Here is a 16,829-nt window from a genome sequence, read left to right as displayed (position 1 = left end):
AATGTAACATTTCTGATTGAAACTGGGCATTGTAGAATGGGAGTAATATAATTCATAGGGAATTGATTGGATGGATGGATTGTAAAATGTCTGTAAAATAATAAGAGGCTCCATATATTATTGCATTTTCATGACAGATTATTCAAAAATATTCTAATGTATTTAGTAAATTTGTATACGGTCGATTTAGTTACACTATCATTAAAATATTAAATCACATTCGCACTGCGCTGATATTCTGCTATTTTATTTATGATGGGATGTGAAAGATACATTTCCTCTGTTTTGGTGATGAGCTGTGGGACAGGAGGCTGTTCCTTCAGTGTGTTGGGATGTTTACCATCACTGCACCTGTTGTTTGTGATGTTGTATCTAGGTGATTTGTATGTTGTATGCTGGTGGCTATTAGACTGTGGTGCTATGAGAATAGAAAACCTGAAGCTTCAAACCGGAAGGTTGGTGGTTCAATCACCTGCTCCGAGTGTCGAGGTGTCCTTGAGCAAGAAACCTAACCCCAGCTGCTCCTGACGAGCTGGATAGCGCCTTGCATGGCTGGCACTGCCATCGGTGTATGAATGAGTGTGTGAATGGGTGAATGTGAGGCAACTTGTAAAGTGCTTTGGATGGCCATGGGGCTGTTGAAAGCGCTATATAAATGCAGTCCATTTACCATTTATCTCAACCTTGGTCTATCTCTGTATGAACTTTGTCTCTGTTTTTGAATACAATCCGTATATTTTACTAGTTAGATACAGGAATTTTTATGTAACAGAGCACTTCTTCCTTTTCTGTTAGCAATTCTAATAATGTCTTATATTTAATGCATTGTAATACAACTTTTATCAGCACAGTCATACAAAAACTCACATACTATTGCTCAAACAGTCCCCAAGGAAACTTTGTGATGTCTGTTTGCATGAAGATAGCTAATATTTTCTCTGAAGATTGTAGTAATTGTAATAATGGAGGCAGCTGGGGGCTAAACACTCTGATGATCCTGTATTGAAGGGTTACACTCATCCACAGTGGGCTCGTTGTTTTTTCAGCTGGATGTGAAATAACATTACATAACCTGTTCTGACGTGGCCGCACTGTAAGAAGCTGCAGCAAGTTGACTTTGTTTTCTAATGTCATTGCAGATCTCATCATTAGGGTGGCAAAGGATAAATTCGGAGCCATGCAATCCGAGTACCAGAAGGTAAGTGGATGTAACCGTGCCTACCTGAACCTCCATGCGATTACGTGTTCAGTCACCGCAGTTAAGTTGAAGAGACACTGTCTCAGTGCATCTATTATGAAACAATATTTTAATTGCATTTGAAAGCCAAGGATAGAGCCTTGCCCTATTATGCGCTTATTCTGGAAGAGCTGTTAATTGCTTTTGGCATTATAGCCTGTAGTAAACAAAGGAAGAAACTATTTGTTGCTTTTTAATAACAAGAGTTTAATTAAACAACAGCTCTTGCTTTGAAGTTTCAGCATCTTACTCCTGGGAACAAACAAACAAACATATGGAGCAAAATTTTATAAATCAGTTTTTCCAACATTTGTTGTGATGGTGAGAGGAAATGTGAGTTCAGAGATGCACAGCCACCTCAATTTACCATTATCTATATATATTTCTCAGTAAACAGCGCTATATTATTATATTATAGTCACGATCGGGATACAGGAAAACACAGGGAGAGATCCAAATGCAGATATGTCTTTTATTAGGGGTAATCCAAATCGTAAACAGTCCAGGCAGGGGTCAAAACCAAAGTAGCAATCCAACAACAAACACAAGGGCAAGAACAAGACTTCAAAAATGTCGTGATAACTATAAGGACTCCGTGACACATACTAAGACAGACAGGGTATAAATACACAGGGAAATGACAAATGCTAATGGGGAATGGGCTGAGTGCAGAGATCGTGGGGAATGTGGACATCTAGTGGTTACCCAGGGAACACAAACCAGACACTGTGACAGTACCCCCTCACTACGGAGCGGCTACCAGACGCTCCAAGACATGACTGACAAAACAAGACCAGGAGGGAGGTGGACAGGTGGAGGCTCAGGGGGAGGGACGGAGGGCCAGAAAAAAAAAAAAAAAAAAAAGGGGAAACCAGAGGAACATGTAAAGCGGGGAACAGAGACCAGAAGTGCAACACCAAACAGGGAGACCAGGAGGGAGGTGGACCGGTGGAGGATCAGGGGGAGGGACGGAGGGCCAGGCTCAAAGAGGGGAACAGGGACAGGAAGTGAACAACAACAAAAAAAACAACAACAACACAACAAGAGATCAGGGTGGGTCAGGGCATTCAGGGACCCAGGACCGTGCCGACTTCCAGGGTGGAGCCGAAGACCACCATATCCGTGTGGTCGAGACAGAGGCCCACCCGGGAGGCGCAGAAGACCACCACAACCGTGTGGTCAGGACGGAAGCCCCCCAGGGCGGAGCAGAAGACCACCACATCCGTGTGGTCGAGACCGAAGCCCACCAGGGCGGCGCCGAAGACCACCACAGTGGGATTGGACTGACAGGAGAGTAAGTCTGGTTGGGCAAGTCTGAAACAGAGAACATGAACAAGAACAGTTGGGCGCTCAGAAAGTTCGACTGAGACGTGACGAGGCTCTGGAAGTTCTGCAGAGGCGAGGAAAGATTCTGGTAGATCAGCCGAGATGTGGGGAGGCTCTGGTAGTTCCACAGAGATGTGGAGAGACTCTGGTAATCCCATGGTGTTTAGACTGGATTCCAGAAGATCAATGCTGACTTGACTCTGCTCATGAAGATCCTTGGTGGCCTGATTCTGCTCATTAAGAACATTGGTGACTTGTATTTGTTCATGAAGATCATTGGTGACTTGCCCTTGTTCATGAAAATCATTGGTGACTTGCATTTGTTCATGAAGATCATTGGTGACTTGCATTTGTTCATGAAGATCATTGGTGACTTGCATTTGTTCATGAAGATCATTGCTGATTTCCATTTGTTCATGAATAGCATGAATGGCAGTGGCGCTGGGCTGGGGCCGTCTTGCATCGTGGCGCGGAGCTGGCGACCACTTTGTGCTGTGGCGCTGGGCTGGCGTCCATCCTGCCTCGTGGTGCTGGGCTGGCGGCCATCTTGGCCAGTATCGCTGGACCGGCAGCCATTCTGCGCAGTGGCTCCTGGCTGGCGGCCATCTTGTGCTGTGGCGCTGGGCTGGCTTCCATCTTGTCTCGTGGCGCTGGGCTGGCAGCCATCATGGGCAGTGGCGCTGGCTCGGCGGACGTGCGGTTCCTCTCCCTTCTCCATCCGCCATGGTGAGACGGCGGATTCTGTCACGATCGGGATACAGGAAAACACAGGGAGAGATCCAAATGCAGATATGTCTTTTATTAGGGGTAATCCAAATCGTAAACAGTCCAGGCAGAGGTCAAAAACAAAGTAGCAATCCAACAACATAAACAGACATAAACACAAGGGCAAGAACAAGACTTCGAAAATGTCATGATAACTATAAGGACTCCGTGGCACATACTAAGACAGACAGGGTATAACACAAACCAGACACTGTGACAATTATATTATATTATATTATATTATATTATATTATATTATATTATATTATATTATATTATATTATATTATATTATATTATATTATATTATATTATATTATATTATATTATATTATTTGTTTGTATCATTTATTATTTGTTGAAATAAATTAATACTTTTATTGAGCAAGAGCACATTATATGATCAAAAGGGACATTTAAAACTTACATTGTTGAAAAAAAAATCATTAAAACAAATGATCTGTTCATCCAGCAGCACTACTGTTATCAGATGTGATAATAGTAAGACTTTCTTGAGCACCAAATCAGCATATTAAAAGGAAAATTCATCTTCGCCATCACATGAATAAATTACATCTTCAGCTATATTAAAATAGAAAACAGTTATTTTAATATTTCCCAATTTGTTAAAAAAAGACAGAATTGGTGAAAATAAGAGACTTCTCAAAAAAACATTTAAAAAACCTTGCCAACCACAAACTATATATGCATATATAGATATAGATATAATTTAATTTTGTATATTTTTATATTAAAGGATCATCTCTTAAGATTAATTTAACTGAAAATTCAATTCAAATTCACAAAGCTGAATAACAATAAATTCACAAATTGTCAAATATTGGTCTATAATCATATTCACCCATTCCTTTTAGTTTTATTATGTTCTGCTCTTCTAACACTTAAGATTATGGAGAGATGGATATGGATGTGACTGTCGGCCAAATCCATGATTCACTGATTCTCTGGGACTGTCAGAATGGCTCTGGTTCCAATTACAGATCGGAGTGTTCTTTTTAGTTCTTAAGTGATTCGATTTGCCATTTGTTTGACTGTTTGATTTTGCTTACCATCTGTTCTGTTTTGTTTTGGTTTGGTTTGTTGTTTGTTTTGTTTTTTTGCTGATCTGAATGCCTATCATCATCTGGCACGTCCCAGCCAGAAAACATTGTTCTGACGCTACAGGTAATGTGTGTGTCCTGCTAGCAGTGACAAGGGCCAAACCAGACCCAAGTCTCACCACCCTCATTCCTTAGTTACACCTAACCCTTATAAAACCCAGCCTTGCACTCATTCTATTCACATGTCTGTTTCAGTCTAATCTTGACCATAGTTGTGTCATCCATGTGTCATCCATCCAATGCTTAGGACTGTTTTAAAAATTGCAGTGTATTAAAAATTACTAGATTTTCTAACATACTGAAATTATTAAAAAAAATTGCCTTATTCACACAGCAACAGAATATGGTTGTCAGTGCTGTATTTGAGTCCTGAATATGGTTACATTCACACATAGTACAGTTATTTACGGGAGTGACAACCACATTCTCGGAAAACACGTGCTGTGTGAACTCAACTGGTTTGGTCATTCGTGTCAAATGTGTGTTGCAGGTTTCATGTACTGTATGAGTTTTGGTAGCTTGCAGAGACACAAATATGAGCTGTGTGTCATCTAAAAGGTTTTAGTTTCAGTCACTGTTCTTCTCCACTGGTGCTGAAGTTGATAGGATCTAAACCTTCAGATGACAAACAATTCATATCTGCGTCTCTGTAAGTTACCGAAACCACCCAGATGGTAGTCACGCATTTGTGCATCACAGAGCAGCTTTCTTACTTACTTTCTTCTCATATATTACAGTATATGAAATGAGTCCTGAAAATATATACTGTATATGTACTGTACTGCGTGTGAAAGTAACCTTAATCTGCTGCTTTGCTATTTATTTATTAATTGCTGAAAGAAAGAAAATTTGAGAGCTTTAATATTTCAGTTGTTTTTCCTAGACAGAAATGGGATTAAATGGAGAGGTTTAGGTTTGCTGCTTCTCAGATATTTCTCCTGAGAAAATGACCCCAGTAATTTTACATTGTCCTTTAGAGTTTCAAAAGTGATCTCACAGCTCTAAATGAATGTTACACTTTTATTACAGTTTATTACTTTTATTACTGGGAATATGTTCATTTAAATTTTTTTCTCATCCATCCTATATTAAAATCACAGGTATTCAATTTCTCTTTCATCTCTGTAATTGGTAAGATGATAACAGATACACAAATTTCCTCATTTTAAGCTGTTTGCAATTTTTAGCTTAGCCATGACCTAGTAAGAGGAGTTTGACTATGCTAACAGGGACGATGTTGTCCCTAGATGAAATCTAAATCTTAAATATGGTGATACGAGAGAAGCACATCAGATGGTCGGTAAGAAAGAATGACCGTCATAGTAGAATGGTCTATAACCTCATGACCAAAGTGTTATGCTATAGCCTATGTGTGAAGTCCCCCATGATAGTCTTAGCTGCTAAGCTTATGTCATTTACAAAAAGTCTTTTAGTTTTTACTCGCATAGGCATGAGGGGAAATGAGCTTTTAAAACCACTTTTAGAGAATTTGAAATATGGAAAGGCTCGACCCTTGAGGGGTAGTGAGAGTATTTGGTGACAGACAAAGCCTCTGGTTTATTCAGCGGATTAAGCTTATCTACAGGCTAGCCAGGGGACAGCCCTGCTCAATCAGAAATTCCCATAATGCCACAGGATGTGTGCAAATGGATTCAGTGGCAATATATGGAAAAGAGTGTTTAACATTATTCCATCATGTTACATACAGCATGGAAATTTAGCAGAGCATGATTTAATTTCCCTCACTTCAAAAGCCCTTTAATGGAAGGATTTGGAGACAAGAATATTTGCTTTACCTGAAAAAGAGTGCAAAAGCTCTGCATTTTTAGAAAGAAATATGAACTGTGAAAATATTTTGTTGCTCATTTAAATATACCTTAGTGTTAATTTTAAAAATGAATGTTGGTAATTGGTGAAAAGCTGCTGTACAGGCCTTCCCAGATGTAGATGAGATCCTCTGCAGTGAATGGGTGCCATCAGAATGAGAGTCCAAACAGCTAATAAAAACATTACCATAATCCAGACTGCAAGTTTTATAATAATAAAAAAAATACATCATTAAGATGTTTTTAACTTCAGACCATTGCTTCTGACTTAAATATTAGTTCTTTATCCATTATATTGTTTTAAACAAACTTGTCTAAATCTTGGAAGGCCTAAAGGTGAGTAAATTTTCACCTAAACGTTAAACCTGTATAACTTGGATGGTTTACTGGATGCAAATTAAGCCTTAACTGAGTTTATTTATCTGAAATTCATTGCGGACTATCTCCCAGAGACGTGGCACGGCCCACGCAGTTCTGTCCCAGACAGGAAGTGCCATGGATGAGCTCAAGCTTAAACTGCTTCAAGGAAACCATCTCAAATAATACCTCCATTTGTTTTGCATTTATTGATCATTTCAGATTTTCTAATCTGTTCAACGTTGTTTTGTGTGCACTGTGCAGGTCATTTATTATGAGATTGGCTTTGTGGTGTGCACGGCACTGGGACTGCTGTTCACTTTGCTGCTTCCGCTGGTGGGGCTTCTCTTTTGTTTGTGCCGCTGCTGTGATAACTGTGGAGGAGAAATGCACCAGAGACAGCGGAAGAACGCGGACTGCCTTAGAGGACTGCTGACCACACTGTTACTCACCACCACCTTCATTATCACGTACGTTTTTGTGTTTGTCTGAACGTGCATATATGATTGCATGTGTAACATTTAACACCGTAAAGACCCGATCACAACAAGGATGATAACTATAACAATAACGATAAAGATACCGTTTTATAAAATCATTCTAAACTTAATAGGACAGAGTACAAACCACAACATTATTTTCACACAAAAAAAAATTAACAGCTGATCGGATTGGAATTGAAAGAGTTTGAGACAGATGACACAACTACAGCATGTGCTTAAAATAAACAGAACACTGTCATGCATTGGTGTGGATGCTAATATAATTATCCTTATATTTATTTTTCATAGTGTGAACAGGCCTTAAGGCTCTGTTCCAAATCCTAGTGTGCTGCCTACATACAGTATGCAGTATTTTAAGGTATCATGAGCACAGATGCAAAGGCTATTTCAAAAAGTCTATCTACCATGATGCCTACTGCTCTGTTCAACAACAACAAAAAAAAAAAAAAAAAAAAAATATATATATATATATATATATATATATATATATTCAAATGTATTCAAAGCAAATTTAAGAAGGAAAATGCACACAATATTGATTAAAAATTGTTTAATTAATCTATCTACCTATCATAATTTATCTATCTATCTATAAAATATTTTAATATTTTAAATAATAGTATTATATTTTATCCAGTATTTGCTGTATATTCATTTGATTATTAGAATATCAAATTCTTAACTTAGCAAAATGCTATCATTAGGCTCTGTTGAAATCAATTATGTCTCTATTTGTGCAAGCCTTTCAAATTGGTCACTCATAAGGTGCCACTTAAATGGAAGCTGTCTGTGTAGGTAGTGGACAGCAAAGGAAGCTTAGTAGGTTTTTGGAACAGAGCCTAAATAAACAAAGGCAAACTCAAAGCTGATGATAATTGAAAGAAAAGTCCTCAACATGGACACTTTCAAGCTTGCAAGTTATCTTCCTGTCCTTAAAGTGCCATGTTCCCAAAGACATATTGTAGACAAGTGTACACTCCAGGAAGAAATACAGCAGAACTACACAAAAGCAGGAACTCCAGGATAGCGAATAGAGTGTTTGATGTTCCTCTGCTTTACGCATTCAGCCGGCTGGCTCTTTATTACAGATTCCATTGCACATGCCTGGCTGCCTGGAGATGGGCATGTCTCCTCATGTAAAAACCTCCCAGGATTTCAACCTTCATGATTCTGATGAAGCCGTAACAGGGGCCACTCTGCACACTCCTCTCTTCAGTGCTATATTAAAGCGGGTCAATCTTGTTCAAATGTGAGGCAGGCGCCACCCAGTCTCTTAGTGGGAAGTTTAACTGAAAATCATTCAAATGTAAAGTGATTGTCCTGAGAGGACTCTCTTGAATACTGTTTTTCTTAGTGGTGGGGTGAAACCAGGGCACTTGTTCTTTGACCTGTCTTGTCATTTATCTTTGCCAAACTTTTACATTTTATTATAACTGCTTGATAAACTAAGGCCGCTTTTCTCATGGCTTTGCTGCTGCACTGGGCATACTGTAATTTAGGCTTGATGAATAATTAAAGAAGTGACCTAATTATGCCAAGAAAATTCCTCATTAGTGCCATCTCACTCTTCAGCATTTTTTATGGACACTGTCAACCAAGTCATGAACACAATGTAGTGATGGTCAGACAACATAACAGCTTGAGGTGTTTACTCAAGTAGTTTTAGTTCAGTTATTGTAACACTTTATCATACAGTCTTCCAAACTTTACATCACTGGTATACATGACTTGAGTTTGTTAGATGTTTTATAAGAATAATTCAGTTGGCTGCAAGTAGTTTCATGTATTTGACTTCATAAAAGATTATCTGTACTAAATATATACTATTATGTATACTATTATATACTATTTTGTGTATATTCACAACCGTTAACTAGTTTGGGATTGGTAAGATTTTTTCATGTTTCTGAAAGGAATCACTTATGCTTAGCAAGGATACATTTATTTGATCAAAAATATAGTAGAAACAGTAATATTGTGAAATATTATTGCAGTTTAAAATAACTGTTTTCTATTTTAATATATGTTAAAATGTAATTTATTCCTGTGATGAAAAAGCTGAGGAAAGAATTTTCAGCAGCCATATATTCAAGTCTTCAGTGTCATATAATCCTTCAGAAATCATTCTTATAAGGTGATGTTGTGCTTTAATAAACATTTCTTACACTTATGTTGTAAACAGTTGTGCTGCTTAATATTTTTTAATATTTTAATATTTTTGTCCCATCACTCTCCTTCTTGGTCAAATAGCCCTTGATGCCTTCACTGTGACTCTACAATTTTCATAGTCATGAAAATAAAGAAAACTCTTTGAATGAGAAGGTGTGTCCCAACTTTTGGTCTGTACTGTATATATATATATATATATATATATATATATATATAAATATATGTGTGTGTGTATATATGGAAAAGAAACAGGACTGCAAAGTTGAGAGTGTGAGAGATTTGTTGACATCATTTGCAGTTTCTATAGTAACAGAGACTACTCTGATTGGTGGATCTCTCTTTAGGATTTTGACAGAATTTGGAAATTGGGAAACTGAAATCACACTTACTTGGTCCGCTGACAGTTTGGCGTTATGAAAGGGGTGCTTTCAGCAAATATGTTTAAGGAACCCTGATTTGGGTTGTCTAGTGCCTGAGGATTGTCTGTATTTAAATATTTCTAGCAAAATGTGAGAATGTGTTTACATAAGAGATGGTTACAGTGACAATATGTCCTGATGTGACTCTGCTTCAGTCTCTCTGTGGTGCGAGTTTCTGTGTGCATTTTTAGTAATCATGTGAGAGAACATTTCTTTTTTGGCACATAGCTGTACAGTTGACATTCATCTGTGTATTTGCAGGACTGCAGGACTGTTTTTTGCAAAGGAGCATTTAAATAGATCCATCATCAGATATTACCGTCTTCAGTCCACTGTATACAAAAGTAAATCAGTCACTGTCAAAAGTTGCTTCTGTCAGTTACGATGATAAATAATGAGTATTTAAATGTAATGTTCAGCTCAAAGAAAAACGCCCACAATATTTTGGTGTACAGAATGGAGAGAGAATGCTTTTGTTTGTGTGGTTAATAATGTGTCCTCCTTCTGTCCTACACATGAATGGAAAAGAGAAATGATTGTCTCACACTTCAATTATCCACCCGATCTGGCCTACTTTCACTGCACACACATGGGGCTTGCCTCTTCCATTTCCACAAACATATATAACTTGAAACTTGTGGGAACTTTAAAAGGAACATTTCGATTTCCTCTGGAATAATGACACAGTCTGGAGTCTAATTTGAAAATGTTCTGCTTTATTAATAAATCAATCCAACCTTATATTTGAGCTTTTTCTAAGTCGTTGGGTGCTTCCAGAGATGCTTTTTAACTATTAAAGTCTCCCTTGTATGCTGGACACTCTGTTTATCCAGCCCAATTGATCTATTTTCAATTTAATTGAAATAAACTTGTAAAGAAATGTATATGTAAACACTAAGGACAAAAGTAATATAAATTCTCATATAATATAAAATCTGTCAAATGTGCAGTTTATTGATTCTTTTATAAAGAAATGTATATGTAAACACAAAACTACCATAACTAATTAACATAAATTCTGCCATACAGTATGTGTCCAAATCTTTGAGTGGTAGTGCATGTGTTTTGTTTTGTGGTAATGGAAGTTTAATACATTGAAAAGCAGTTAAAAGCATCTTTTTTGTCTTGCCTTCCAAAATAAAAGGCTGCCCCTTATTTTCCAGTCGACAGTGGCTGTCTTTGTCTGGGTCAGTATGGCAGTGTGGTGTTGGTGGGCCGATCACATTACAGGTCTGTTGAGTGCAGAGGAATCAACAGGTAGACCTAGAATGTGTTCATGGTGAAATCAAACCCAGTGGGTCATCTTCTGCATAAAGAGACAGTCAAGTAGGTCCTCACCCCCAACCTGCTCCTCAAACCCCCTTAGATGCATTTATAGAAAGGGACGTTGTGAGAGTAGCCCCAGGGTCCAGTCAAGCTAAATACAGCGATCATTGTGGGAGTAACGCTATTCCTGCCTCCATTAGTCTATAGAGACATTCTTCAGTGCACTGAACCAACCCAAGTTATAAAGCCTATTTTCAACATGATGCCAAAGTGAGCTCAGACATATTTTTAAAAGTAAGCTTTAATGAAGAAATACCCATTTCAATTTTATTTTATTTTATTTATTTATTCATATGAGGTGCCCTGCAGAGTTTTAGACCATCTGAGTTGCCTCTGTGTAGAAATGCACTTTACCATCTTCAAAGCCTCTTTGTTCACTTGCTGCTATGTTTTCCCTGACCTTATGGAGCAGAGCAGATAGCAGCTTACCAACACACAGTGTAGACAGAGAGAGGAGGACATGGGGAATAAGGGGGTGAGAAGGAGCAAAAACAATAGTGCTTTGTAGCTAGCCACCCATTTTATTTCTCCATCAGTCTGTGTTCTGTTTCTCACCCTAACACCATTCAGCAATGACCACTATCTGCATATAAAGCACTGCATTTTATCACGTGGGTAATTTTAAAACCAGGCAGTTTGCTGTTTTCTCTATTTCAGATGCTTAACTGTAACTGAATTTGAATTAAGGTAGCCAACAGGATGCAGAATTGAATTTAAGAGAAATTAAATAAAATGAAATTCATGTAATTGCTGTAAGGGTAGACCTTTTAATAATCTAGCATTATTAGTAGTAATTGTAGAATTAGAATGATAATACAATATATTTTAAAATTACATTAATTTATAATACATAATTATTTTCCGTATGTATTAGCCATAAAAATATACAAACAGCATGCACAAACACATTTAAATGTATATTTATATATTATAGTATTTATTTATTTTGTGGATGTCACAACTTCGAACACTTCATTTCTTAGAAAGCTTTTTTACATTTTTGAAGTTTACATTTAAAATAGTTTAATGGCAGTGCTTACTAGTTACTAGAAAAAAATAACTTTTTTTTAAGAAAATAATAAAAAATAAATAGTCAATACATGTCAATTTGTAATAGTTTTGATAATATTTAATTACTTCAGATAAGTTTTTACAAATTTGTGATTTGGTCAGAGTTGGTGTAATTATTCATTAAGAGTATATTGTATAGACCTGCAGCAGTATGATGTTGCCTCTCAGTATGTTGCCAGAGATGAGAACATTCCCAAAGCAACACAATGAAAGTATCCTAAGAGAAGAGCACAGTTGTGAGCAACATGCCTCTACTGATTGTGTTGCAGTGCTGCCACCTACTTACACTCCAGAGAGTATTTTACTGACAAGGCCATCCCAAATTACAAATGTTCCTGTTTTTGCTTTTTCTGGATTGAATCTGATTTAGTTTGTGTTTTTTTAACAATGCTGTTTTCAATCATCAGGGCAGGGGTCCTTTGTGCATATGCAGCCAATCAGAACCTGAGTTCCCAACTGAAGAGCATGAGGAGTCTGGTGAAGAGTAACTTGAAAGACCTGCACACCTTTGCCAATCAGACTCCTGCAGTAAGTAATAGAACCAAAACAAACATGTGCCCACACATACACTGTTACACTGAGATGGGTGGATGGATAACAGATAGACAGATGGTCAATTGGTCAGTCGGATGGACAGATCAGCCATCTGATGGATGGATGGACAGATAGACAGATGATCGGTCGAATAGATAGATAGATAGATAGATAGATAGATAGATAGATAGATAGATAGATAGACAGACAGACAGACAGACAGGCAGATAGACAGGTAGATGCAGATGGTTGCCTGAACAATGGTCAGTTTAATTGTTTAGATACAATTATATGAAAATATTTAATTGCATAGTTCTGCAGTAGATGTCTTTGTATTGGCAAGTGAGGTTCTGTTTGCTGAATATATTGCTGTGTTGTCTCCCCTTCAGCAAATTGATTACCTGATCTCTCAGTATGGCACAGTGAAGCACCATGTGCTGTATGACCTGGATAGTAAGTATGCTATCGGTCATCTGGAGTGGAATGGAAGGTGTTTCTGATGTGAGGACTCATATTGTGGTGTTTCTTCAGATGTAGGTCTGCTCTTGGGTGGAAGTATACATGAGGAGCTGGGAAAAGACGTGCAGCCCGCCCTCAACGCGGCTCTCAGCATGACTGGAAGTATGTCACTCCCCTTTGTGTTTATTTTCTTTTTTATTTCTTTCTTTCCCCTTTGCTGGGAAAACTATTTATCACAATATATCGTATTTCACATGAGAATATAATGTGAATATTCAATCCATTGCTTTTGGTGGTGTCTTATTTCACCGTTTTGTCTTTGATTTGTTAGTTAAAGTGGCGAAATCCATTAAAGGTAAACCATAAGAGACTCTGACTTGTCCTTCCTGTTACATTCTTATCTGTAACAAAGTTGTGATTGACTCCCTATTCCTTCCCAACAATATCTGGCCCAGTTATTTTCCCATGTGTATTCTTGTATCCTTCCTTGGTGGAACCTGCCCATCGTGTGTCTTAAAACCAAGATATACCTCGAAGGTTATGAAATGTGTACTGAAAGCTCCAAAGAAAATGTTATCTCACCTCAATGGATAATATTTAGAGCATTTTTAAATTAAAGATGCATGTGTGGATTTGATATCCTTCAGTATTATTTGTTCCTTGGTTACTGTGTGTGGTCTCTGTTTTTGAGTATTCATTTATGTGTGTTGGCTCATTTGTTTCCTCTTTTAGCAATGCGAGACACTAAGGATGCTCTAGAGAATGTGAGTTTGACGTTGGACACTTTGCAGGAAGGAACAGTCAAACTGCAGGCTAACCTCAGCCTGGTTCGCGGAAGCCTTAGAAGCGCCCTTAATGATCCTGTCTGCACAGACATGCACTCAACTGAGATTTGTCAAAACATACGTAGCACCCTTCCCAGGCTAGACATTGCAGCCAACTACTCATCGGTATGGAAATAATTTATAATCTTTTCTTCCAACATATTGTCATCAAAATATATGACATACATACATTTTTTTTCTAGTTGCCTGATGTGACCAACCAGTTAGACAAAGTGAATGAAGTTCTAAAGACGGATCTTGGTCAGATTGTGAGAAAGGTATGTTTTTCCCTGAATTCTCATGACATGTTTGTGAAGATTCAGGAGAGGACATGTTGTGTTTCACAGTGAAACAGGATATTCAACAAGAGAAAAAATATCATTTTATCCATTGGGAATTGATTTGATTTTGATGAGTGGTCATACATACGAACATGAATCCAAGCAGTTGGAGGGGAGGGATTGAAAAGTGAAAAGGTCATATTCGTGACTGAAATAAGGTCAGTTTTGATTTCATGTTGGTCTTGAAGGAGCATATAAGCTTTTCTCACTCTTGCACCTTTTCATCCTTATCGCACAGGGCTTTGCATCCTTTAATGACACTCCCACCTTGGTAAGAGATCAAACCCGAAATATTGTGGAAGGTGAGTTTCAAGATTAAATCTAGACCAGAATTCAGAATTTTTTTATAGACCATCTAAAGTTTCATACAGAGTCCCCTCTCAGTAATAATAAAAAAAATTATAAATTTCTTTACTTTTCACTTACTAAATGTAAACATTTAGACTTTGCAATAAGGTTCTATACAATAACATTAGTTAATGTAAAAGCTAATAGGAACTAACCATGAACAAAACTTTTATTTTATACTTTTAGTTCATATTTATTATTCTAGTTGAACGCTAATTTCCACACATTACTAACAGATTTTTAACATTTAAAGTTAACCTAACTTAGATGAATGCTTTGATTATGATGTAAAAATTGTTCATGTTGTTCAGGTCAAATCCATTTAAACATTGCCTTACTAACATAGTGTCATAAATAATCATTTAATTGATTTAAAGAACATATGACTTGTATCATAATATTTAGCATATGCACATTCCTTGCCAGGCCTGAGGAGGATGGACGTTTATCGAGTTTTTTTCCTTGACATTTCCCTTTGCTTTGCTTACCATCGCACATACAATAAAACAAGATTTCCTGTGAATAGCATAGATGATGAAATATGCTTTTCACATAAAAATGTCACTAAATCTGCACTAAAGCATTTTCTAATACTGTTGTGTCTCCTGTAGCGGTGAAGGTTCTGCTGGACGACATTGGATCAAACATCACCAGTTTCACCAAGCTCTTCCCGGTTCAAAGCTCTGTGACCAACTTCACCAAAATGATCTCTCACACACACTCACAGATCGAGGACATATACCCTCAGGTCGATCAGATGGATTTCTACAGGTGCTTCAGAGGACTCAACTCGACCACACAAAAACTATTCACAAACTTTATTGTCCTTGTTTTCGTGACCTTGATCTTGTTCATAATGTTTTTGCTTTCAGGTGGATCTGTTGTGTTACCCTGTGCTGTATGGTTGTGCTCATCCTCACCTTCAATTTTCTGGGTTTGTTGTGTGGTATTCTGGGATTTGACAGGCACTCAACTCCAACCACACGTGGTTGTGTCTCTAACACAGGAGGCAATATGCTCATGGCGTGAGTTCGAGTGCAACAACATTGATTGCAGGATGTGGTATAAGTCCATTTTGTCTGCACTCATTGACACACTCTTCCTCTGTCTCTCAGTGGTGTGGGCTTCAGCTTCCTGTTCTCCTGGGTGCTCATGGGAGTGATAACAGCACTGTTTTTGGTGGGTGGGAATCTAGAAAAGCTTGTGTGTGAACCATTTCAAACCCGACAACTGTTTAAGGTAATAGAAACGACACAATGTCAGAAGTTTTTCTGATCTATGGATCATCTCACATCATGCTGGAGAACAATACGAGATACAGTGTGATTATGTTGTGTGTAGGTGTTAGATACACCCTACCTGGTCAACTCTGCTTGGAGAAACTTCATACCAGGATACTTGTACAATGACCCTGAGATGGACCTTACAGCATATTCTCTCTACAGGTATCCTTGTTATGTATATCTAATAAATATAAAATGAACAATTATATTAGGCTACTCTATAATAGTGCTAAGTATTGGTGCTGTATTGTAAGTGCAACTTTTTTTGACTAAATATTTGGATAAATATATAGATTTTAGTGTATTAAAAACTAAATGTTGGATCAAATATTCAAACAAACTACAAATTTTCTCTGAATTAACTTTTCTGTGCCATTTTACAATAGATTTGTCTTCGTCCTTCGATAGTCCAGCAGATGGCAGCAGAGAATTAAAAGTCTGAAATGAAAGTCTGCTCATAATAAAATAGAGTAAGGTTTGATTTCCCTCCTTTTTCTCTCTTCTTTTGCAGTAATTGTAAGGACAACAGAGGGATTTACTCAGCTCTTCATCTGGATAAGATCTTCAACATATCAGCCTTCTTTAACACTAGTGTTGTGAGTGGATCAAGGCTTAGCTCATGAGAACAAGCAAACTACAACTAAATTTACAGTGATATTCAAAATCTTCCCAGCAGAGCACTCAATAAACAAAAATTCTCAAACATTTCAGCAGAAGGCTCTAAACAAGTAGCTTGGGGAGTGTTCAAAGCAACGTTAATAGTACTGAACAGCACACCTGCATTATGAGAGTTATTACAGATAACATTAGAGAGATATTTCTTACAGCTCGAGTAGTAGCATTCAGCCACGGTTGAACTCTCTAGGTCTTTCTCGAACCATCTTAAAAGGGGCCACTCTATCCAAAATACTTTGGCAGGTT

General features: G+C 37.6%; 1 protein-coding gene across 10 annotated transcripts in view; it reads left to right on the top strand.

Annotated features, from left to right (window-relative positions):
* LOC132113788 (prominin-1-A) overlaps positions 1-16,829 on the top strand; it is a 64,708-nt gene that overhangs the window by 37,540 nt on the left and 10,339 nt on the right. For 8 of the 10 annotated variants that reach the window (XM_059521787.1, XM_059521782.1, XM_059521780.1 and 5 more), the window contains exons 2-15: positions 1,140-1,198; positions 4,486-4,512; positions 6,896-7,101; positions 12,527-12,647; positions 13,043-13,106; positions 13,185-13,274; positions 13,845-14,062; positions 14,140-14,214; positions 14,516-14,579; positions 15,237-15,396; positions 15,498-15,650; positions 15,741-15,864; positions 15,967-16,070; positions 16,420-16,504. In XM_059521787.1, coding sequence (XP_059377770.1) covers positions 1,140-1,198; positions 4,486-4,512; positions 6,896-7,101; positions 12,527-12,647; positions 13,043-13,106; positions 13,185-13,274; positions 13,845-14,062; positions 14,140-14,214; positions 14,516-14,579; positions 15,237-15,396; positions 15,498-15,650; positions 15,741-15,864; positions 15,967-16,070; positions 16,420-16,504 — 1,550 coding nt within the window. The remainder of the gene's footprint in view (positions 1-1,139; positions 1,199-4,485; positions 4,513-6,895; positions 7,102-12,526; positions 12,648-13,042; positions 13,107-13,184; positions 13,275-13,844; positions 14,063-14,139; positions 14,215-14,515; positions 14,580-15,236; positions 15,397-15,497; positions 15,651-15,740; positions 15,865-15,966; positions 16,071-16,419; positions 16,505-16,829) is intronic. The other 2 variants (XM_059521783.1, XM_059521784.1) reach the window with 1 other exon arrangement.

Source organism: Carassius carassius, chromosome 33 (genome assembly GCF_963082965.1).
Source record: "Carassius carassius chromosome 33, fCarCar2.1, whole genome shotgun sequence".
In the NCBI taxonomy this organism is placed as follows: Eukaryota; Metazoa; Chordata; class Actinopteri; order Cypriniformes; family Cyprinidae; genus Carassius; species Carassius carassius.
This window is presented reverse-complemented; position numbering and strand designations above follow the sequence as displayed.